General features: G+C 36.3%; 1 protein-coding gene across 12 annotated transcripts in view; it reads left to right on the top strand.

The window, feature by feature from the left end:
* ERC2 (ELKS/RAB6-interacting/CAST family member 2) overlaps positions 1-25326 on the top strand; it is a 960889-nt gene that overhangs the window by 438073 nt on the left and 497490 nt on the right. For 9 of the 12 annotated variants that reach the window (XR_010947074.1, XR_010947075.1, XM_067754789.1 and 6 more), the window contains 2 exons: positions 4011-4046; positions 15160-15353. Coding sequence is in view for 10 of the 12 variants with exons in the window: in XM_067754789.1 (XP_067610890.1) it covers positions 4011-4046; positions 15160-15353 (230 nt within the window). In the remaining 2 variants the exon portion in view is untranslated. The remainder of the gene's footprint in view (positions 1-4010; positions 4047-15159; positions 15354-25326) is intronic. The other 3 variants (XM_067754794.1, XM_067754795.1, XM_067754798.1) reach the window with 1 other exon arrangement.

Genomic DNA, 25326 nt, shown 5'->3' with positions numbered 1-25326 from the left:
AATAAAAACCCCTTATCTTTTGTCATCTGGTGATAAAAGGATTAATTAAGCAATCTTTATTCCTAAGAAGTCTGCATCAAGTCTGTCTGTGAACCTGAAAAGTTATCTTAGGTTTCCTGTCTGGGGAAACACAAAACAAAACAAAACAAAACAAAACAAAACCTTGACAAATAGATGAAAATTGTAGTAGAAGTGAAAAATATTTTAAAACCAAAAACCAGCCATTACTCTCTGGGCAAATCTCAACTATCAAAAAAAGATAAATGGAAGTGTTTGCATAAACCAAAGAATCCAGGGGTCCCATTATACATTAATAAACTTTTACTACTTTCAGAAGTAGGTCAATTTTTTTAATTGGAACTTTGCAAAACTTTACCCGACAATGTTAAATTTCTAGAAGTTCACCAAAATAGTCGAGTCCTTTGGAAGATGTACAGATTGACTATTTATACTTGACCAGAAATGGCCTGAATGTCTAAGCAAGTTTATACATAGAAGGCTTCAGAAAAGAAAGCAGGATCTTTGCATTGCAGCATTAACATGTTTTCTCTGAACTGGACATTTTTGTGGAGTACATTTCCAGTCATGCATTGTTCCTTTGACTTTTTCCCTGTGTTGTTTGGTACGTCTGCATTCATTGTTCACGTAAAACTCATAACATTATGAGTTTAAGCATTTTGTTTCCCTTTGACAACTTATAAACTTATTCAAAAGAGATGATAAGAATCTAAACAATCAAACGAAGCATATAATAAAATTCGACTGTATAATTCATAGCATATTGGAATGGGGATTTATTTGCTAGAGTTATGAAAATATATGATATGGATGATAGGGATGTGAAAGCATCATATCTGTGGAGAAATTCTGGATATTTTTAAATTTAATAGACTATTTTGTACGTATGATGCAATATATAACTGAAATGTGATTATACTTTGTTCACTTTACCACAGAATTTTAGGGAATTGTTATGAGATTTCACACTAATAAAGTCTCCTTACTAATACAGAAAAAGATAAATATACAGGTCAAATCTCTTTACAAAAAAACAGCCAGAAAATCTCTATATTACAAAGTCTATTTCCTAATCCCCTCAACATCTCACTTTTTTCAAGCAACATCTAGTTAAACAGAAATCTTGAGCAATAAATAGAAGAATTTAAACTGTCTCTTTGAGGGTGTTTACGTGGAGATTGACTTGGCTATTTATGCATTGGGTGTATGATACATATTCTTGACACATATATGAGTGTTTTCTGCAATATGTTATACGTGTATATGCATATCAAGAAATGAACCTAAGAAAGGTACTTTTTATTTAATGAACAGTTTTGTGATCATAAGGCAGACTCTCAGATAACTCTGTGAGAGAACTTCTTTGGCTTCCTGTGGTGGTCTTTGAGTTATCTTACCTCACTTGCAATGTGCTAAGTCCTGAAGGAGGGCCCCAAATAGACCTGGGCATGAAAGATGCCCTTCATCAACTCTGAGGAGCCATTATGGAGTTGAGGGCATCCCATATATTATTTCTGCAGATACATACTTGACACCCTCCCTTTTAGTGTAAGTCATCTATGGAATTTGAAATCCTCTAAAAATTAAAAGAAAGAGGTTCATGTATTGATGCTTGTAGTTTTCATGTATATGACTTAACTAGTTTAATAAATGAATGTCTGTGCTATTGAATTTAGTTTCTTTCAACATAGTTATGGTTAACCCCCAAAAGTCAATTAGAACATGTGGTTTCCTTAGACTCTCAGATAGACACCATGTTCTGAAATTCATAGATCAAATCCTATAAATATTTTAGCATTATTCCTGATGACATTTTAACATTCTGCTACATCACCAGGATTAAAGGAACAAATATGGTTGTCTTGCTGTAAAGGACCTATTTAATTTATGAAAAGATAATTTATTTCTAAGTATATAAATAATCTTTGCTTATACTGTCTCCTAAATGCATAGTACAGTGAGATTAAATAAGGTAATTATAATTTAAATATTTTTATACCTAACCTGCAGATGTTATTTTGTTATTTTTGGCCCTCTACATCAACTAAATTCGAAAGTTCAAAATACTTTTTCTAGTACTCTTTAATTTCTGCTAATAAATAGTTCTGTAAAAACCTCAAGTACCCATCACCTTAAAAAGAATTGAGATCTGCATGAAATATTTGAAAATATAAGCCAACAGTATGTGAATATACATAAAACACATCATTTACTCATGGAAAAATAAGCAGCTATAAAAGCTTAAGGAGTGTCTGGGCCTCCCTTTAAATAAAAGGGTATGTGACTTGTGAATAAAATATAAAGGGTTACTAAATGAAAGCTGAAAACATAATAGTTTTATTATATCATAAATAAACCATGAGTTCCCCATGGAATTTTGCTTAAGATTTGTGAGCGTCCAGGTATTTTTATCATAAAATCCATACAGCATTGTAGATGTGTTTAGCTGAACAGAAATCTTGTTTGCTAGTGACAATGGAATCCAAACGGCGATTTAAATTTGCTTTTGTCTTATAAACAATGCTTGAAATTGGTGAGTTTTTAACAGAAAAGTTTGTGGAGAACATTCATACACATAGTTGCTTTGAACCCTTTACTATACTATGTCAGTTTAAGACAGTTCCAAATACTTTGTGTCAACGATGGTTACTATAGGCAGAAAAGGAGCTATTCCTTACACGTTCCATCTCACCTCTTAAAAACAAACAATCCAAGATTCACTTGTAAGGAAATCTTTACTGATATTAGTGAGGCTGATAAAATGATATTAAATAAATAATTCTTAAGTACTAGCTATGAGTGTGCTTTATAACTTAGTGCATTCATTAATCTTAATTACACACCTAGGGGTTGAGAAGAGCCTAGTGACATGTGGATCATTTTGTCTTTCAAAAGAGTATTAAGTGTTCAATACGTAGAAGTAAATTTACTTTAAATGACTAGAAATCATTTGAGAAGCAACAGCAATTCAAAATGTTTTGATTTGTCTTATTTGGTAATTTTCCAATTAATATCATTTTGAGGAGGGTGTTTTTTAAAACCACAGTAAAACTATCATTTACTTTATCAAAGTTGAAGAAAAAATTCATGTTCTTCAGAGACATGTCTTGGCTTAAAGCAAATGAAAAGATCTTACAATATTTCACCTTCTACACATTGACATTGAGCCCCAAATTAATGATGCAAGTATTTAATAAATATAACTTGAGGATGCTATTTAAAATATTTAGTACATTTAAATCTGCAAACATTTAAATCTTCTACACAAAATAGAAGAGCATTACAGATTCTAAAGGACTTGGAACATAGTAGGATAGACACAAAAAATGGTATTTTTTGTTGTTATGAACTACCAGTGGAAACTGATAGTAGACAATGGATAATACTGTATTTTGGTTCCCTTTAATCTTCCTACTGACTTAAATTTTTTCTTTTCCCATTTGCTGTTAATCCTGTAATGTCTTGCTTACTGATATTTTGCTATTGCTAACCTGCTGTTTGCTGATCTATATTTTTCTAAAGTTAGACTGAATAGAAAATTCAGGCTGGTGTTAATATAAAAGAAGAGCTATAAATTCAATGATAAGATTTAATTAATCTTTTATTATTACCATCTTTGAAGTTCAGGTAACAAATTGCAGGCTTGGCCAAAAGCACTTCCTCTGATTCATTGCTGGAGGCCAGCACTTCATGTATCATCAAAAGTGGACAGCTTTCTTTATTTCATGGGTTATTTAACTTGAGAAAGGGAAAGTAACACAAACCTTCAATTTCTTATTCCAGCTATTCTTTTTTAGGAGCCAAAGTCAACATTTCTGTTTCCCTAGAGCCTCTCACTTTCACTGTGGAATGTTTAGAAACTGAAATTTCTTCCTTTTAACCATGAGTTTGTCTGTGCAAATGCACTAGATTTGTTGAGCTAATGCTGTGTTTCTGGATCTTTCCTTCTTTCCCTGTCTGTGCTTCAATGCCTCCCCACCTTTGCAATGTAGCAAGCTGAGCAGTTGTTCAATCAGATGTACAACCCAGTAAGTCATTTCTGAAAGTTCCCGCTGTAACATATCAAAGCATGAGGATCCATTGATCACGTCACAGTGTGCCATATTGGGGGTGTTTCGAAAATATACGTCTCTTCCCATTTCCGTTCTGTCAAAAGAAATGACCTGTGCAGAGGCCACTGCCATTTCTTTTGAAAGTGAAATTAAAAAATTAAGAACTCAGGGAACTATTGCCAGCTGTGATATTACCTCTGTCTTAACTTCAACCCTAAGGCGATAGAAAAACAGAGGTCAGCTGCAGATCTAGGCTCATAGAATTCTTTCCCAGATCCTTCAAACATAGAGTTATCTATGCCAAAAGGGATAGCATTTGTAAAATAGCAAACAACTCAATGTATGTTATATTCAAGGGATAGAAGTTAAAATAGGTTTTTATTTTAAAGTAGGGCTATGCTCTTTGAGACTAGTAAATGCCTAACATTACTGTGGGTTTTGTAAGAGTTAAAAACATATCATTTGAGAACAAACTAAAATATAGTCTCCTAAAAGCAGATAGTAACAATTCTCATTATAGCTTAATGGTACAAAAAAACAGGTAACTAGTAAAAATATGTGTAAAACAGCCCAGATGCCACCACTAATTTTTTTATCCTCATGACAAGTGTGTGTTTATATGAAGCAGTTTTTTTCTTTAACTTATTAAAGAAGAAGGACTTTTTTGTTTTTCCAATTTAGGTGAATTAATGGGAGAAATAATACATAAGGTGACTGGGATTTGTTATGTGGCAGATGTGATCTGTGCTATCATGCATTCTAATTATCTCTTATTTATAAATTCCCATCATGGGAAAAAGGAATAGCAGGGATAAAGGAAACAATTCAGCCAACAACTTTTTGTTAAGCCGCTGCTCCAGGATACATACAGCCTGATACACAAGATGCTTGGGTGTATTTCATTAGATTCAGTCTCCACCCTCCATTCTTTAAAACAAATTTTACTTTTGCAAACGGAATTCCTCAAGCCTCGTTGGAGCATCTTTATTAACCTCTTTCCCCATGTGTGATTTTTAGCAGAGCAACAAAAATAATCCAAATTTCCTTTCCCTTAACATTTGAATGGTTAATAAGCAGGCTTAGGACAGTGGAGATGTGAAGAAAGGCAAATTAAGACTGGGATATCTTCAAGCTTGAAAATTGACCCCGAGAAAAAATAAGTGTTTTCTGTAGGTCATTTTAAAGAGGTGTAAAGTAATCCCACTGAAATTGTCTCACACTTACTACTTAAGGACAGGAAAAAAACCTAAGTATGTCTTATTTTAGGTGTGCAGGGCAAATGGGGAGGGCTTTGTTTCTGCAGCAGCTATGATTTAACAGGACCACAGTAGGAGTTCACCATCCCTGTTAGGATAGGTAGGGCCAAAGAAATAGTTCTGTTAACTTTTAGACCATTTCCAGAAATATTGATAACATGGCAGGTATTGGATTTTGCCTTCATTTTAACCCAGTGATGGGTCTCTAGGATGCAAAAGCAAACTTTTCAGTCCTTTAGGTGACTAATTCAAAAGTCGTTGACTGATTTTTCTCCCTGAGTTAATTAAGCTAACCCATTGTTTTGGCATCCTGGGAATATAGCCAATTATTAATATAGCCAATTAATATAGCTCATTATTATTATTTTTAAAAATTTATTTTATTGAAGTATAGTTGATTTACAATGTTGTATTAATTTCTGCTGTACACTGAAGTGATTCAGTTATACATGTATATATTCTTTGCCATTTTCTTTTCCTTTATGGTTTATTACAAGATATTGAATATAGTTCCCTCTGCTATACAGTAGGACCTTGTTGTTTATCCATTCTATATATAATAGTTTGCATCTGCTAACTCCCAACTCCCAATCCATCCCTCCCCACCCCTCTGCCCCTTGGCAAGCACAGGTCTATTCTCTATGTCTGTGAGTCTGTTTCTGTTTCGTAAGTAAGTTCATTTGTGTCATATTTTAGATTCCCCATATAAGTGTTATCACATGGTGTTTGTATTTCTCTTTCTGACTTACTTCACTTAGTATGGTAACCTCTAGTTGCATCCATGTTGCTGCAAATGGCATTATTTCATTCTTTTTTATGGCTTAGTAGTGTTCCATTGTATATATGTACCACATTTTCTTTATCCTTTCATCTCTTGATGGACATTTAGGTTGTTTCCATGTGTTGGCTATTGTGAATAATGGTGCTGTGAACATAGGGGTGCATGTATCTTTTTGAATTATAGTTTTGCCCAGATATTTGCCCAAGAGTGGGATTGCTGGATCATATGGCAACTCTTTTTAGTTTTCTGAGGAAACTCCATACTGTCTTCCATAGTCTGCAGATATTCTCAGGGTTCAATTCTTTTTTATTTATTTATTTTTGAATTTTTTAAAAAATTATTTATTTACTTTTGGCTGTGTTGGGTCTTTGTTGCTGCTCGTGGGCTTTCTCTAGCTGCGGTGAGTGGGGGCTACTTTTCGTTGAGGTGCGCAGGCTTCTCATTGTGGTGGCTTCTCTTGTTGCAGAGCACAGGCTCTAGGCATGCGGGCTTCAGTAGTTGTGGCACGCAGGTTCATAGTTGTGGCTCACGGGCTCTAGAGCGCAGGCTCCGTAGTTGTGGCATGCGGGCTTAGTTGTTCCACGGCATGTGGAATCTTCCCAGACCAGGCTCGTACCCATGTCCCCTGCATTGGCAGGTGGATTCTTAACCACTGTGCCACCAGGGAAGCCCTCAATTCTTTTTTAGACTGATAGAGAAGCAGCATGATGAATTTTCTATACTTTAGAGTGTTTTTAAAAATGACTATGTTTTTCTGGTTATAGAAATAAGGTATGGTCTCAGCAGAAAGTTTGCCAAAGTATAGATGGATATAGGAGAAAATAAAAGTAACAAGACACCTTAGTGAACAGAGATGATAACTAGGAACATCTAGGTTGTTCCACACCCAGATATCTTTTGATTGATTGTTAGTGTTCTTTCATCTCCTGTTTCCTTTTCTACCCTGTTCCTTCTTTCTTTCCTTTCTCCGCCTTCCCTCCCTTTTCCTTTCTTCTCTCCTTCCCTCTCTTCTTTCTTCTTTTTTCTTATCTAATATCTATTTCTTTTCACAAAATTGTGTCAGTGTTTGTTGAGTTTTATATCCTATTTTTATGACATATCATCAGAATTTTCTCATATAATTAACTGTTCTTCTAAAACACCTTTTTAATGGTTGTATGATATTCCACCCTATGTTCTCATTTCCCAAACGTTAATCATTTCTTACCCCCCTTTTTTTTTGCCAGTATAAATAATACACTGAAGAACAGCTTTCCATATTAATTTTCCCACATTTCTATTTTTTTAATAGAATAAAATCCTGGGCCAGTAACTTTTAAAAGCTCCCGGTAGTTCCCGCTATGTTGCATTTTAGAGAAGTTCTACTAAGGCATGGCTCTTCCAGCACTGAATAAAGGCATTCTTTCTGTCACATCCAGACCAACACCAAGGACTTTCATTTCACATAACTTTGACAAATGCACAGATGGAATTTTTTTTTCATTTTAACTTTCCTTTCATTAATTACTAGTGTGGTTGAGGTTTTTAATTCATTTATTAGCTGTTTGTATTTTTCTTCTGTAAATTGTTTCTTTAAGTCATTTAAGCACTTGTTTTTGAGTTTTCTGTTTTGTTCATTGGATTATTCTGTATGGGTTATTCTGTGCTTTACATGGAAACTTCGTCAGATTTGTGGCAAAATTTTATTTAATTTTTTTCTTTAGAGAACTATTTTTACATTCCTGACCTGTGTTTCCCTTTAGGATTTCCTCATTGCCTTTATGCTTAAAAGTCATCCTCTGATTTCAAGCCTAGACACTCACCTATATTAAATTTTTTAAATGTTACTTTTTATATCAGTTTATTCACCTTATCTATCTTTAGATTACTTTGATTCATGTTGAGTGGTGGGGTTCTAACTATATTTTTCTAAATGATCAACTAGTTATCCCAACACCATTTATCAAGTAATTCTTTCTGTATCCACTGATCTTGCTACTGTTTTATACTAAATTCTTATATGGATGAATATTTTAATTTCTGAGCTTCTGTTTAGTTTCATCAATTTCCATTGCTTGTTGAGTCAGAATTTTATTTATTGTGGCTTTATAATATTTTTAAACATCGAGTGCAACAAATTCTACCCCACTTTTCTCTGCTTTTTATTAGGTCTCAGTTTGTTTTAATGTTCTTAGCCTTTAATTTTCTATCATTCCAAGTAAACTTTAGGATCACCTTGTCAATTAAAAAGCACAGTTGTTTATTTTAATTTGAATTATATTCAACCTATAAAATAATTTTAGAATTATTGCTATCTTTCCAATATTTTTTTTCCCATTTCGTCAACTTGATACAGCTTTTATCTATTTCAGTTATCTTTTACAGTAAAGTTTTGACATTTTTCTATTATAAGCCTGTGCTGTTTCTTTTTAAGGATAGCCCTGAGCATTTCTATGTATATAATTTTTAGTTACTGTTGTGAATGCTATATTTGTCCTTTTATTCTCTAACCAGTTATTGGTACCTAGGAAATTTATTTTATTCTTGTTTATTTATTTTGAATATGGCCACCCTACAAAATTTGGTGAATTATAACTTGTTTTTGTTAAATAAGATAATTTTACAGTCAGCCCTATGTACATCTGTCTAAACTAAGTCAGAATAAATAAAAATTAAGCTTTGAAGTCCTCCTGGGAGTATTTTTACCCTAGAGTAGAAATAAACCTTCTACTTTGAAAAACCTTTTACATTAGTCACTCTGTTTTACTAAGTGGTACTCTAATGCCATGTCTTAGGAGTCTAAAATGTTGTCTGTGTATCCTTATTACTTCTTATAGTAATAACCTTTCTTCAGCTTAACTACCAATCTCTACTCCTGAAGGAGTTTTGTCTTGTCATTATAAACACTGTGCAGGTTATCTTCAGGCGAGTTCTTTTCTTCCTTTAGTTCTTACTTCTAGACAAGTAATATCATTTTTTCATCAGTCTCCAATACCTTCTTTGCTGTAGCCCTAATGGTTATTGTGCCCAGAGATCGTATCCAGAAGCCTCTTATAAATTTTTAATAAATCTTTAGACTTTCTGGGTCCTAAATTTAGTGCTTCATTTAATACCATCATTGCTGCAGGGCAAATGTTTGATTTGGAGGTACTGGGGGCAACTTTGCTACTGGCTAAGACATACTTGAGACCCCTCTGTTGTTCCCACACACATGAGTCCCCCCTGCCTGGTCACTATCTTTTGAAATCCCATCTCTTCTACAAATTCACCTTTTGTGGGACTCACATTTTATGTAAGGTTTTACAAGAAAAAGACCAAGGATTTTTCCAGTCCAAAGGGAAAAAAAATTTTGTTCATGTTCAGTGAACTCTTCCTGATTTATATGTCATTATAAGAGTGCAATCCCAGGGACATGATAGGCTGAATTATAAATACTTTCACAGTCCTTATCTAGGTACAGTGGTTTCTTTTTACGATTTTTTTTTAGCCAGTGTCTGAAAATTATTTGATTCACTCATAGACTAACTAGCTCCCTTGACACAATGGAAAATTACAACTATTTAAGAGGTAGTTGTAGCATGCGTGTAGCATACATGTAGCACGTACAAACACACATATACACACAAAAAAACATACCTCACACTGAATCTAGGCTTTCAGTACTTAAAGAATTCAAGTTATATTTGAAATAACACTTAAGATTGGAAGTCACATGTTTTGTATCAGACCATCCAGATAATTACTCAGTTCTCTACATTGCTGATTTTAGGAAATTCCATAGTTAAAAGGTATTACATTAATAATTATATTTTCGTGTGAAGGGTCTTAAGAAGTGTTAAGCATACAGTTGGTTCCTTTTATTTTGTATATGTGGAACTTAAACAAATGTTCAAAATAATTTTTCTTATGTTTATTATACATATCCTATCTGTCTCATCTATGACAAGAAATTTCTTTTTGGAATGGTTGTTATAATATGCAAATTGTGAATATTCTGGATGTAGTTAGCTGGAATTGTGAAAGAATAATTTCCTTTAGCATTAATTAATGTAAGACTGAAAGGTACATCGTTTTTAGTTTCCAGACATATTTTTTAGACTCACCTATTATATTTGGTATTAATTAATTGGATTTAAAATAAAATTAAAATTTTAAAACATGTTAGAGTTCTAAAATCACCCTAAAAACTCTATTTTAAAAAGTAATATTTTGTTTATAACTCAGAATTATGTGAAGATTGGAACTTACTGTAGCAGATTGAAATAATGTTTAGAGTAGTTTATATACCCTGTTCTGCTGTTAAGATATGAAAGGACCGTTAAAGTGTTGTTAACAGACACTAAACCCCCAAAGTGCTGCAATGGAGAATCATATTTTTACAGTGCATAAATTTAATAAATTATTGCTAAAACCATAAGCAGCATGAAAGAAAAGTCCTCAGATTCATTAGTTAGCGTTCTGCTTGCACTTTATGGTCATGACTAATCATTTGTTTATTTTGAGAGAAATGATTTTTTATTAAAATTGTTAAGGCCCATTTCAAAGAGAGAATGTTATTTAACATTATAATTGAATATTCCCTGCCTAGTTTCACATCAGGTTTCTGGACCAAAGTTAATACTTTCCTTTCTAGGCACTTGGAATGATGAACTAACATTTTATTAAAAATAATCAACGGCTAACTTTCACACAAGGAGTGTAAATAAACTTGTGATTTGTCATATTGATACTATCAATCCTGGTATGGTTTTAATCATGTTTGCTCTTAACTTTGATTTAGATATAGTATTAATCTGTAATTTTGCCTTATTTCCTGAAATAGTTCTAAATTGTTTCATTAAAATAACCACTAGGTATTGTTGTGTACTCCTTGTCCTAAGTCATGACCAGATTTCTCTTCTGTGCTTGATTCAGGCTTTCAGAACCAGTTCACATCAAAATGGCAAGCTTGCCCACATCTGTGAGGCTCCAAACTTTGTTTTGATTGTTCCCATTTGCGGGGAAATTTCCTTACATATGGAAATGCAAGAAACATAATTGGGGGACCCTCAAAATTTACTGATCTAATATGTAATACAGACATTTTTGAAATGTTCTTTTCTCAATTTTCTGTGTTTCTATAAGATGCTTGAAATTTGCTCTAAAAGTTACCAGAAATATTTTGAAGCAGAACCAGATACCTGGATTTGTTTTTAAACTGACCTGTTTAATCAGAAAAATTAAATCTCTACATTAGGAAAAAAAATGCTCATCGGTATTCCTTTGGTTTTAATGACTGGTGTACGTCTTTGAAAGTGACAGTGTGCTTCACTAGATTATGATACATAAGTTCTGAAATAATTAAAAGAAAATCCACACCAATCTGCATTTTTCAAGAGCTAGATTCCCGACTAGTGAATGAAGTTGATGTGTCTTAGATGAATGGAATGGGCAATTGCTTCCTGACCTTTTGGGGGTACTAATTTAAAATCAACAGATTCATAAGGGGAAGTACTTATTGTATATTTTCAGTCTAAACCTTGACTAGGTCACAATGCCATGGTAGGAATTTGTCAGGTAATGTTATTCAAATGTATTTTTATGTTTTTGCAGTGCCTAAAGTACATTAGGCCCAAATCTGTTGTCTACTTTTGATCCCTATCAGGAACTCCCAGTCCAGATGAAAGAACCCATGTTTTAATTTGAAAAGGCAAGAGTATTGCCTAAATGCAAAGAAAGTGCTTCCTTCTCTCTATTTTTAGAGGAGGCTCTGGCCTTACAATTTTGAAGGAAACATTGGCTTTGTAAGCTCAATTTCCTCCCGTTTTTCTTTGGTATAGTATCTCCCCCATGTCTACAGATCACTATAACACACTCACAGATCAGTATAACACACTCACGCTACACTAGTTAACAGTTTCAGCCGATCCTCCGAAAAGTTGTGATTCATGCTGAGTAGAGCTGGTTAAATTCTGGGGAAGACTTTTGCTTCCACTGCTTAGGTTGGATCAGGGACTCACCAGGCTACAGTCATGTGAAACTCTCTCTTCCCTTGGGTCTTCACATGGACCCTAGTGATTATCCAAACGCAGCTGTTACTCTTCCATCTCTGTATGACTCTTTCTTGCAGCTTTCTATTGACTTGAAAAATTTTTAAATGATATGTATCTACACCTTTATTTAATAACCTTTCCAAGAATTCTGACACCAATATTGAAGATGATTTGACATAAACTCCTTTGCCCAGAAATCAGTAGGCATTGATATAGAGATAAATAGATATATTTAACTCAAAGGTGTTCTTCAGGTTGTCTATTCCTTTTAAAAGGAAGAATCATTAGCACCTACAAATTATCTAACAGACACCAGGCCAGCTGTAAACTTGGCTATGGTCTTTATTTTAATAACATGATCTAACTGTAGCATCACACACAGTGGTCAACATGGTCTAGATTCAGGACTGTTTTTTCCTAGGCTTTCTGTACCTCTAAACATCCCATGAGTCCTTTAGCCGTACTCACTTGGTAGGTTTAAAAGATTGCCAACCCATTGAATTTCACCCTGTGCTGAAAACTTGCCTTGGTTCATCTTCTTCTCTTCAAGTAGCTAAAATAAGAAATGTGTTTACATACCTATCACCAGCAGACTGCTTTCTCTGAAAACGTAGCAGGGAGGCTTCTCTAAGGTGTATGTAGTATCTTGTCAATGAAAATTAAATAAACATATCAATTTAGCTGTATGACAAGCCCTGCTTATGGGCTGCATATTATAAAATAATAATCACAATAAAAACACAAATGAATAATACCTTCCCCATGTTTGTCATTTTATCGTTTTCACTGTCCTTAGAGAGGCTTATTCATTTGCCCATAGTCGTAAGACACAAGGCCATATTTAGAATCTAGATGTTACAATTAGTAATCCTGTACCCATTTATTAAAAATCGTGATAATAATAATCTTAAGAATAAAAACAACCAAAATAAACCACAGCAGCTAACTGCTAGCTCTTTGTGAATCTTCAAATCTGAGTCAAAAAAGGAATTTTCACTCATCAGAAATAAGCTACAAAACATTTATTCATTTATTTTGAGTCTTTCTAGCTGGTCATTACTTAGTTCTTTAATTCTTTTTCTTAAACATCTCAATGTCGCTGGTTGGTTAGTTTGAGAAAACTGCCATGGACAGGTTTTTAGCTGCCATAAAATAATGGTAATATAGTATAAAAGTAGAAGAGAATTAACATGAAATTTTTGTTTTCTTTCTCATAGTAATCGAAAAGCTGTATATTTTAAATGCTTTTCTGTTATAAGAGAAATGAGTTTATTATTATTATCACAGATAGAGGTAGTTATATGGAGTATTTTGTTTTAAAATAGAGTACCTGCTCTACATCTTTTGATGGGAGATTAACAAATTAATATTCATTACTTCAATTTAAAATAAAATTATTAGATGAATAAACTCCTAAAGGAATATTAGCTCAAGATTCACTTTCAGATTATTTTAATTATACTGAAAAAGCTCACTAATTCTATTCTATTCTATTATAATGAAACTCAGTGTACGCACTAAATAAATAAAAATAAATATTTTCTGAGAAATGTGGATGACAGACTGCCTGATACTGTGTTGAATTGATATATTTTTTCCAAGTTCTTTTGCGTAGTTGAGTTTATTTCTTGAATAAGGAAATCTTAGATTAAAGAATGTGAAAGCAAATTATTCCCCATCTATCCTCATGCTTAAATAATATGTTACATGCAAAAATTCCTAAAAATAATTAGCTTGTCATAAATAAGAAATTTATTTTTATTTATACTAATTTTTGGATTTTTTCTACTAAATTATTGCAAAGACTGTCAACCTTCTAACAGTAGTATTAGTGTTAATTTTTCTAACCATGCATGATTCATCTGACCCCACAGTAGTTGCAGCTTGCTTGCCTTGTTTTTTCCCTGAAATTTTTTTTAAAAAGTGTATAAAAACACAACGGACATCTGCTCTAGTAGAAGACAGCAGGATAATTTAAGTCCTAATAAATTGTTAACATTTTATTAGTTCACACATGGATTTTGGAGATATATACATATATGACCTCTCTGAACTTTCTATGTTGAATGTGCACTGTTGTTAAACTACTTGTTTTTTCCCTGCCTGCTCTTTGAAGAAGTCAATTAGGAATAATGGGAAACAAGGGGTAGGCAAAACATTGCAGTGCAGTGTTATTTCCATCTGTCTGGGAATATTTCAGCCAAAAGTTTATTTTGGGAAAAAAAAAGCCATAACGCACTGTCACACACAAAAAACCACAAATACTTTGGCTGCAAATTATTCTGTAGTGTTGTTGCTGTGTTGTTGCCTGTGTCTGTTCTCCTGTGTAAAGCTGCCCCCCACCCCCCATGCATGTGTTTGAAGATTCTCGTCTGTGTGCTTGCTCATGAATTAGCTCATCCTCCTCCCGGTTCAGGTTTATTTAATCAAAAGAACAAGAATTTATGGGTATGACTGTTAGCTGGAAAGCCCTTCTGCTTTTTCAAGGCTTTGTTTCATTCTACATCTTCTGCTGAAATTTCTCAGTGGGATGAAGTGTTCAATGATCAGTCAGCCAGTCTCTTATATGTTACCTAGCTTTATATATACCCTTGATGGTTCCTGGAGAAATAATTTAACATTGTTTTTTCTCAGTTTCTCTGTATTGGAAAAGGAAGCTGTTGGTATGAGTCATTTACTTAACTGTGAGGAGTTGAATTGTCTTCGTTCTGTTTGCCAAAACACCAGAAATAAACACATCACTGTCTCTACCTCCACCAAGCCCCCATTTCTTGTGGGGGAAAAAAAAGCAAAAAGCAGTATCATTTAATGAAATAAAATATTAACAATAAAAGAAACTAGCCTTAAAAATCAAGATAGTTCTAAGGTAGCTGAAATTTGTGATTTTCCTATTTTGCCTTTTAACTGACAGTATACCCATAATTCTTGATAGTTGTTATTTTTTTCTCCAAAGTTAATTTCTGGGCCATTGGTGACTGCACTATCTATTGTTGTTCTAAATTGTTATCTTAACTACATTCTTTAAAAATATAATGTTGAAGGCTCATAATATTGAAGATGACTCCAGGATGAACCCAGAATTTGCAGACCGAATAAAACAGCTTGATAAAGAGGCATCTTATTACCGTGATGAGTGTGGCAAGGCCCAAGCAGAAGTCGACCGGTTGCTGGAGATCCTCAAGGAGGTGGAGAATGAAAAGAACGACAAGGACAAGAAAATTGCAGAACTTGAGAGGTAAACTTTGCATTCATGTTGTGAATTGTCAACAGTGAATGACCATTGATTGCTTAGTTGCCCATCTCAGGTTGCAGTAAATTTGGAATGCACATTCATATTTCACGGAGGAAACAAGTTATGCATGCATGAGGAATATGGCCTGTAGGGATGATGTTGTGTTTCTGTGGGATACTCGGAAGTCAGTTGGCTTATCTTTTGAGGGCTTATGTACTTCTTCAGTGTTTGAGAAAATAATGGGCAACTTTCTTGAGTGATATCCATGATCTAGCATTTGTGCCAGCAAAGTGTGTAAGAGACTGAAGCTTTGACTACCTGAAAAAAAAAACCACTTAAAAAGTCTTTGTATTAGTTTGATGGTAATCTGATTTTTGTTCAGTGTGACCCATTTTAGAAATTATGTCAAGTTTTTTTTTTCTGATCGGCAAATTAAAATCCTTAAGGGCTTCATTTTAATTTTAAAGTGTGGAAATATTCTGCCAGCCTACTGGTTCTTAAAAATACTGTTAATTTTAGATGTATCTACATGGTTATTTTGGAATGATATTTTAGGACCAAAATTTTTCTTAAAAAGATAGTGTGAAATCACAGTGAAGTTATCATATTTTTCTTCTTTCTTTTTCTTTTTCTTTTTTTTTTTTTTTTTTGCGGTATGCGGGCTTCTCAGTGTTGTGGCCTCTCCCGTTGCGGAGCACAGGCTCCGGACGCGCAGGCTCAGCGGCCATGGCTCACGGGCCCAGCCGCTCCGCGGCATGTGGGATCCTCCCAGACCGGGGCACGAACCCGTGTCCCCTGCATCGGCAGGCGGACTCTCAACCACTGCGCCACCAGGGAAGCCCCATATTTTTCTTATTGCTGAGAACATTGAGACCCTGAAGGGTTGAACGACCTTCTGAAGATTGGTCCTGTGGTCAGAAAGAGACAAAACTGTAGTGTAGGTTTCTTGACCCCTAGTCCACTTCGCTGAGAAGAAGGGAGCCATAGCGAGGATGCCCTAGATAATATTACTAATAGTAATTATGATTCAAAATAGATTATATATATTTCATGCTCACAGTATAACAGGTACTCTGCTAAGCACTTGACCTGCAAGTACTGTATACCATTTTAATTCTACCCACAACACAGAAAGTCTCATTATCACCATTTTATAGGTGAGAAAACTATGACTTATACAGATTAATTAACTTCCTCAAGATTGCAGAGTTTATAAGAATCAAAGTCAGGATTTGAACCCAGGTCTGACAGATGAGTGACTGAGAGCAATCCCATCCAACACTGGGCCAGAAAGAAGAAGCTAGTCCAGTAGCACTCAACAGTCTCGTAGCTGGCAGAGAGGCTTCGCTGCTGGGCCACAGGAGATCTGCCTCATCTTTATTAGCTTTCATGAGAGAAAGCTCATTTAGAAGGCATTTTTCTGCACTAAACCAGCCCTTCGGAACAGTAATTGAAAGTCAGGATCAGCTACTATAAATATTTGCATAAAATAGCATAATTGTCTAGTTGGACAAACAGGTCTTAGCTGAACGCTATTGCCATTAAATCATCAAGAATATTCACGTTTTTATTTCCGCAATATGGAATGCATTAAAACAACAGTGATTTTACAGGCATTTATCTTTATGTACTTTCTGCACATTTTCTTTATCTCTGCCTTTGCCTCCCCTTAAAGCTGATGCCTCCCAGGCACTGTAATTCATAAAACGTGTGGTGGGACTTGACTCTGTCCCAGTTCTCTGCTGGCCTGTGTCTTGCGTCCAGCAGCAGAGCATAGTCTGGGAAATGTCTGAGCCCCAGTCCCAGCCCAGACCCAGAAAGGGGTGGGAGTGGAGATCAAGAGGGGAAGTTTCTTGGGAAGAGGAGAGCTCAGCCTTGGCCTGTCTTTCTGAAGCATTATCTGCTGGGCTACATGTGTATTCTGACCAAAGCATCTTCCTCAAGTTGTCAGGCAACCCTTTTCAAATTGGGCAGTATCTCCATTTGCTGGCTTAAACTACAAAATTCATACCTCATAATGTTGGGAACTAAAGATTTCTTAGCAATGTGACATATAGCTCCATTTTGGAATCATGGAGGAGTGTTTGCAATTAAGTTTGTGATTTTGAAAACCAAAAAATTGAACTCGTAATAAATTTGTGGTCTCTGGTCTGTAATGTGACCTACCAGAGTCAGTAGACCTTTTTTTAAAAGCAGCTAGTGTTCTGAGATATTCCAGAACTTCCGTCACGTGCGAGAAAAGGTATGGGGTTAGGGATAACTCAAACGACACTGACACGTGCCTACTTCTCTCTCAGAGGGCGGTTTGTGTTTGCTTTCTATTCCGTTAATATTCCCATTTTTTATTTTCTCCACAATATATACATTCTAAATAGCACATGCCTGGCACTTACATGGATGCATTTACCTCTTAAATTCTTCGTGAATGATGTTTTTCATCAGCCATTAAAGATTCTGCTTTTCAAAGTGCATGTTGCTCCAGTGTGGTCCCTATGTGCAGTTCTGCCTATAAACCCTTGCACTTGATGCTGGTGGCTCAGCAGGGAGCTTCTGCCTTGGACTGCAGGCTGCTCTGGGGGAATTTGACACAATGTGGTCAGGGGACCTTCAGCAAGCCCCTGAGAGCTGGTCCAAATCAGGCTGAAGTCATTATGAGATCACCAATGCTAGATATCTTGTATGTGCACAATCAAGTAGCTAGAGGCAACATTAGAGGCAATGAAATATGTAGTCTTTCTATGTCAGTGCTCATCAAGGTCTCTGAGTTTTATTTAGAGTTTCAGGCTTAATCCTTTAGTGCCTTAGGGGAAGGAGAGAGGTTAACAGAGTCTGTCAAACAAGGCTTGCTGCCATTGGATTTCTGGCATCTCACCCATGGGAAGGAATCAGTCAGATGACCTTTCATGTAAATTATCTTAAATATATATGGGCTTAAATATAAATGGGCTTTGTCACCATTTGTCTGGAGGTCAGGGAATGCCCAAATTGAGCCCTCAATCAGATCCCTCCCCACTGTGAAGAAAAGAGTGGGTCCCTCAGGGGGGTTTACTCCTAAAACATAAAATCAGAATAGAAAACAGGGTAGCAGTGTGCCCTGGGATAATCCGGGCAGTGCTGGAGCTCAAGGCTGAGAGGCAGCCCTGACCCTGTGTGGTGGGGAGCGAGGTGTCAAACTCCATCAGGTGGATGCTGTGACAGTTCACATCTTTGGCTTTGAAAGAAATACTTTGGATAAAAAAGCAAGTGTAGGGCTTCCCTGGTGGCGCAGTGGTTAAGAGTCCGCCTGCCGATACAGGGGACACGGGTTCGTGCCCCAGTCCGGGAGGATCCCACATGCCGCGGAGCAGCTGGGCCCGTGAGCCATGGCCGCTGAACCTGCGCGTCCGGAGCCTGTGCTCTGCAATGGGAGAGGCCACAACAGTGAGAGGCCTGCGTACCGCAAAAAAAAAAAAAAAAAAAAAAAAGCAAGTGTATGTGTCAGAATCTCTCCAGTTCTACCAAAGTACCTACAGACAAGACTGAATGAATCGAAATGAAGTGTTCTCTACAGCACTAAACTGGGGACTGAAGGAGGTGTGTTCACCATTTGGGCTCATGTCTAATACTGGAGATTGCAAGCAGAACCAGAAGAAATGAGGAGCGCCTGAAGAACCTTTGTGAGATGTGTCCAAAAAGACCTGGGCACACAGTTGGCACTCACCGTGTGGCTGAAAGAGTCTTGGTGCTCCAGCTGGGTGTCAGGCCTGAGCCTCTAAGGTAGGAGAGCTGAGTTCAGGACATTGGTCCACCAGAGAGCTCCCGGTGCCAGGTAATATCAAACGGCAAAAGCTCCTCAGAGATCTCCATCTCAACGCTAACACCCAGCTCCACTCAATGACCAGCAAGCTACAGTGCTTGACACCCTATGCCAAACAACTAGCAAGACAGGAACACAACCCCACCCATTAGCGGAGAGGCTGCCTAAAATAATAATAAGTTCACAGACACCCCAAAACACACCACCGGATGCGGCCCTGCCCACCAGAAAGACAAGATCCAGCCTCACCCACCAGAGCACAGGCACCAGTCCCCTCCACCAGGAAGCCTATGCAACCCACTGAACCAACCTTACCCACTGGGGCCAGACACCAAAAACAACGGGAAATATGAACCTGCAGCCTGTAGAAAGGAGACCCCAAACACAGTAAGTTAAGCAAAATGAGAAGACAGAGAAATACACAGCAGATGCAGGCGCAAGGTAAAAACCCACCAGACCAAACAAATGAAGAGGAAATAGGCAGTCTACCTGAAAAATAATTCAGAGTAATGATAGTAAAGATGATCCAAAATCTTGGAAATAGAATGGAGAAAATGCAAGAAATGTTTAACAAGGACCTAGAAGAACTAAAGAGCAAACAAACAATGATGAACAACACAATAAATGAAATGAAAAATTCTCTAGAAGGAATCAGTAGCAGAATAACTGAGACAGAAGAACGGATAAGTGACCTGGAAGATAAAATAGTGGAAATAACTACTGCAGAGCACAATAAAGAAAAAACAATGAAAAGAATTGAGGACAGCCTCAAAGACTTCTGGGACAACATTAAATGCACCAACATTCCAATTATAGGGGTCCCAGATGAAGAAGAGAAAAAGAGAGGGACTGAGAAAATACTTGAAGAGATTATAGTTGAAAACTTCCATAATATGGGAAAGGAAATAGTCAATCAAGTTCAGGAAGCGCATAGAGTCCCAAACAGGATAAATCCAAGGAAAAACACACCAAGACACACATTAATCAAACTAACAAAAATTAAATAAAAAAAATATATATTAAAAGCAACAAGGGAAAAGCAACAAATAACATACAAGGGAATCCCCATAAGGTTAACAGCTGATCTTTCAGCAGAAACTCTGCAAGCCAGAAGGGAGTGGCAGGACATATTTAAAGTGATGAAAGAGAAAAACCTACAACCAAGATACTCTACCCAGCAAGGATCTCATTCAGATTCGATGGAGAAATTAAAACCTTTACAGACAAACAAAAGCCAAGAGAATATAGCACCACCAAACCAGCTTTAGAAGAAATCCTAAAGGCACTTCTCTAGGCAGGAAACACAAGAGAAGGAAAAGATCTACAATAACAAACCCAAAACAATTAAGAAAATGGTAATAGGAACTCTCACATGTCGATAACTACCTTAAATGTAAATGGATTAAATGCTCCAACCAAAAGACATAGACTGGCTGAATGGATACAAAAACAAGACCCGTGTATATGCTGTCTACAAGAGACCCACTTCAGACCTAGGGACATATAGAGACGGAAAGTGAGGGGATGGAAAAAGATATTCCATGCAAATGGAAATCAAAAGAAAGCTGAAGTAGCAAATCTCATATCAGAAATAATAGACTTTAAAATAAGGACTATTACAAGAGACAAAGAAGGACACTACATAATGATCAAGGGATCAATCCAAGAAGAAGATATAACAAGTGTAAATATTTATGCATCCAACATAGGAGCACCTCAAAACTTAATGCAAATGCTAACAGCCATAAAAGGGGAAATCGACAGTAACACAATCATAGTAGGTTACTTTAACACCCCACTTTCACCAATGGACAGATCATCCAAAATGAAAATAAATAAGGAAACACAAGCTTTAAATGATACGTTAAACAAGATGGACTTAATTGATATTTGTAGGGCATTCCATCCAAAAACAACAGAATACACTTTCTTCTCAAGGGCTCATGGAACATTCTCCAGGATAGATCATATCTTGGGTCACAAATCAAGCCTTGGTAAGTTTAAGAAAATTGAAATCATATCAAGTATCTTTTCCGACCACAACGCTCTGAGACTAGATATCAATTACAGGAAAAAAACTGTAAAATATACCAACACATGGAGGCTAAACAGTATTCTACTAAATAACCAAGAGATCACTGAAGAAATCAAAGAGGAAATCAAAAAATACCTAGAAACAAATGACAATGAAAACATGATGGCCCCAAACCTATGGGATACAGCAGAAGCAGTGCTAAGAGGGAAGTTTATAGCAATACAATCCTACCTCAAGAAACATCTCACATAAACAACCTAACCTAACACCCAAAGCAGTTAGAGAAAGAAGAACAAAAAAACCCCAAAGTTAGCAGAAGGAAAGAAATCGTAAAGATCAGATCAGAAATAAATGAAAAAGAAATGAAGGAAACAATAGCAAAGATAAAAACTAAAAGCTGGCTCTTTGAGAAGATAAACAAAATTGATAAAGTATTAGCTAGACTCATCAAGAAAAAAAGGGAGAAGACTCAAATCAATAGAATTAGAAATGAAAAAGGAGAAGTAACAACTGACACTGCAGAAATACAAAGGGTCATGAGAGATTACTACAAGCAACTATATGCCAATGAAATGGACAACCTGGAAGAAATGGACAAATTCTTAGAAAAGCACAACCTTCCGAGACTGAACCAGGAATAAATAGAAAATATCAACAGACAAGTCACAAGCACTGAAATTGGGACTGTGATTAAAAATCTTCCAACAAACAAAAGCCCAGGACCAGATGGCTTCACAGGCGAATTCTATCAAACATTTAGACAAGAGCTAACACCTATCCTTCTCAAACTCTTCCAAAATATAGCAGAGGGAGGAACCCTCCCAAACTGATGCTACGAGGCCACCATCACCCTGATACCAAAACCAGACAAAGATGTCACAAAGAAAACTACAGGCCAATATCACTGATGAACATAGATGCAAAAATCCTCAACAAAATACTAGCAAACAGAATCCAACAGCACATTAAAAGGATCATACACCATGATCAAGTGGGGTTTATCCCAGGAATGCAAGGATTCTTCAATATACATAAATCAATCAGCGTGATACACCATATTAACAAATTGAGGGAGAAAAACCATATGATCATCTCAATAGATGCAGAAAAATCTTTCGACAAAATTCAACACCCATTTATGATAAAAAACCCTGGGCTTCCCTGGTGGCGCAGTGGTTGAGAGTCCGCCTGCCGATGCAGGGGACACGGGTTCGTGCCCCGGTCCGGGAAGATCCCACATGCCGCGGAGCGGCTGGGCCTGTGAGCCATGGCCACTGAGCCTGCGCGTCTGGAGCCTGTGCTCCGCAACGGGAGAGGCCACAACAGTGAGAGGCCCGCGTACCGCAAAAAAAAAAAAAAAAAAACCCTCCAGAAAATAGGCACAGAAGGAACTTACCTCAACATAATGAAGGCCATATATGACAAACCCAAAGCCAACATCGTTCTCCATGGTGAAAAACTGAAACCATTTCCTCTAAGATCAGGAAGAAGACAAGGTTGCCCACTCTCACCACTCTTATTCAACATAGTTTTGGAAGTTTTAGCCACAGCAATCAGAAGAAAAAGAAATAAAAGGAATCCCAATCGGAAAAGAAGAAGCAAAGCTGTCACTGTTTGCAGATGATATGATACTATACATAGAGAATCCTAAAGATGCTACCAGAAAACTACTAGAGCTAATCAATGAATTTGGTAAAGTAGCAGGATACAAAATTAATGCACAGAAATCTCTGGCATTCCTATACACTAAGGATGAAAAATCTGAAAGAAATTAAGGAAACACTCCCATTTACCATTGCAACAAAAGGAATAAAATACCTAGGTTAAATACCTAGGTTAAAAAACCTGCCTAAGGAGGCAAAAGACCTGTATGCAGAAAACTATAAGACACTGATGAAAGAAATTAAAGATGATACAAACAGATGGAGAGATATACCATGTTCTTGGATTGGAAGAATCAACATTGTGAAAATGACTATGCTACCCAAAGCAATCTACAGATTCAATGCAATCCCTATCAAACTACCAGTGGCATTTTCCACAGAAATAGAACAAAAAATTTCACAAGGTGTATGGAAACACAAAAGACCCTGAATACCCAAAGCAATCTTGAGAAAGAAAAATGTAGCTGGAGGAATCAGGCTCCCCGACTTCAGACTGTACTACAAAGTAATCAAGACAGTGTGGTACTGGCACAAAAACAGGAATATAGATCAATGGGAAAGGACAGGAAGCCCAGAGATAAACCCATGCACCTATGGTCACCTTATTTTTGATAAAGGAGGCTAGAATATGCAATGGAGAAAAGACAGCCTCTTCAGTACGTGGTGCTGGGAAAACTGGACAGCTACATGTAAAAGAATGAAATGAGAACACTCCCTAACACCATGCACAAAAATAAACTCAAAATGGATTAAAGACCTAAATGTAAGAACAGACACTATAAAACTCTTAGAGCGAAACATAGGCAGAACACTCTATGACATAAATCACAGCAAAATCCTTTTTGACCCACCTACTAGAGAAATGGAAGTAAAAACAAAAATAAACAAATGGGACCTAATGAAACTTAAAAGCTTTTGCAAAGCAAAGGAAACTACAAACAAGACGAAAAGACAACCCTCAGAATGGGAGAAAATATTTGCAAACGAATCAATAGACAAAGGATTAATCTCCAAAATATATAAACAGCTCATGCAGCTCAATGTTAAAAAACAAACAAACAACCCAATCCAAAAATGGGCAGAAGACTGAAATAGACATTTCTCCAAAGAAGATTTACAGATTGCCAACAAACACATGAAAGTATGCTCAACATCACTAATTATTAGAGAAATGCAAATCAGAACTACAATGAGGTATCACCTCACACAAGTTAGAATGGGCATCATCAGAAAATCTACAAACAACAAATGCTACAGAGGGTGTGGAGAAAAGGAAGCCCTCTTGCACTGTTGGTAGGAATGTAAATTGATACAGCCACAATGGACAACAGTATGGAGGTTCCTTAAAAAACTAAAAATAGAACTACCATATGATGCAGCAGTCCCACTACTGGGCATATATCCTGAGAAAACCATAATTCAAAAAGAGTCATGTACCAAAATATTCATTGCAGCTCTATTTACAGTAGCCAGGACATGGAAGCAACGAAAGTGTCCATCAACAGACGAATGGATAAAGAAGATATGGCACATATATACAATGGAATATTAGCCATAAAAAGGTACAAAACTGAGTTATTTGTAGTGAGGTGGTTGGACCTAGAGACTGTCATACAGAGTGAAGTAAGTCAGAAGGAGAAAAACAAATACTGTATGCTAGCACATATATATGGAATCTAGAAAAATCAAAAAACAAAAAAATGGTTCTGAAGAACGTAGGGGCTGGACAGGAATAAAAACGCAGAAGTAGAAAATGGGCTCAATGACATGGGGAGTGGGGAAGGGAAGCTGGGACGAACTGAGAGAGTGGCATGGACATATATACACTACCAAATGTAAAATAGATAGCAAGTGGGAAGCAGCCACATAGCACAGGGAGATCAGCTCGGTGCTTTGTGACCACCTAGAGCGGTGGGATAAGGAGGGTGGGAGGGAGACGCAAGAGAGAGGAGATACGGGATTTATGTATACATATAGGTGATTCACTTTGTTATACAGCAGAAACTAACACACCACTATAAAGCAATTATACTCCAATAAAGATGTTAAAAAAAAAAGAAAGGAAAACAAGGTAGCATTTAAATATCTGGATCAGGACTAATGCTGCCAGACAATTGGACAATGAGAAATCATTGTAGATGCCTAAAAGCACCTTATCTAAGGTTGAGAAATAGACTATTATTTTTCCCTCTGAATTTGCTCAATAACGTGCTGACATAATTTCTTTGCTGCTTTTCAGAACTTTTTTCAGAAAATGTAAACTTAAGCTTTCGTTTTTAAAAAATTATGATATGATCTAGAAATCTGATGGTACATGGAGGAAACTTGATACCAGTTCTGTTTGTTTTGATATAAACTCTTGTTGCTAAGTAATTCCCATTTATGTTTGTAAATGTATTTGAAGGAATTTCTTTAAAACAAGTGACAGATGGTTTTATACCATCCCTAGCAGCTTTTTGGGGAAGTTCATGGATATCATAG

The sequence above is a fragment of the Pseudorca crassidens genome, chromosome 10 (genome assembly GCF_039906515.1).
Source record: "Pseudorca crassidens isolate mPseCra1 chromosome 10, mPseCra1.hap1, whole genome shotgun sequence".
Taxonomy (NCBI): domain Eukaryota; kingdom Metazoa; phylum Chordata; class Mammalia; order Artiodactyla; family Delphinidae; genus Pseudorca; species Pseudorca crassidens.
Note: the sequence above shows the minus strand (reverse complement) of the source record. Positions and strands in the feature narration are given on the sequence as shown.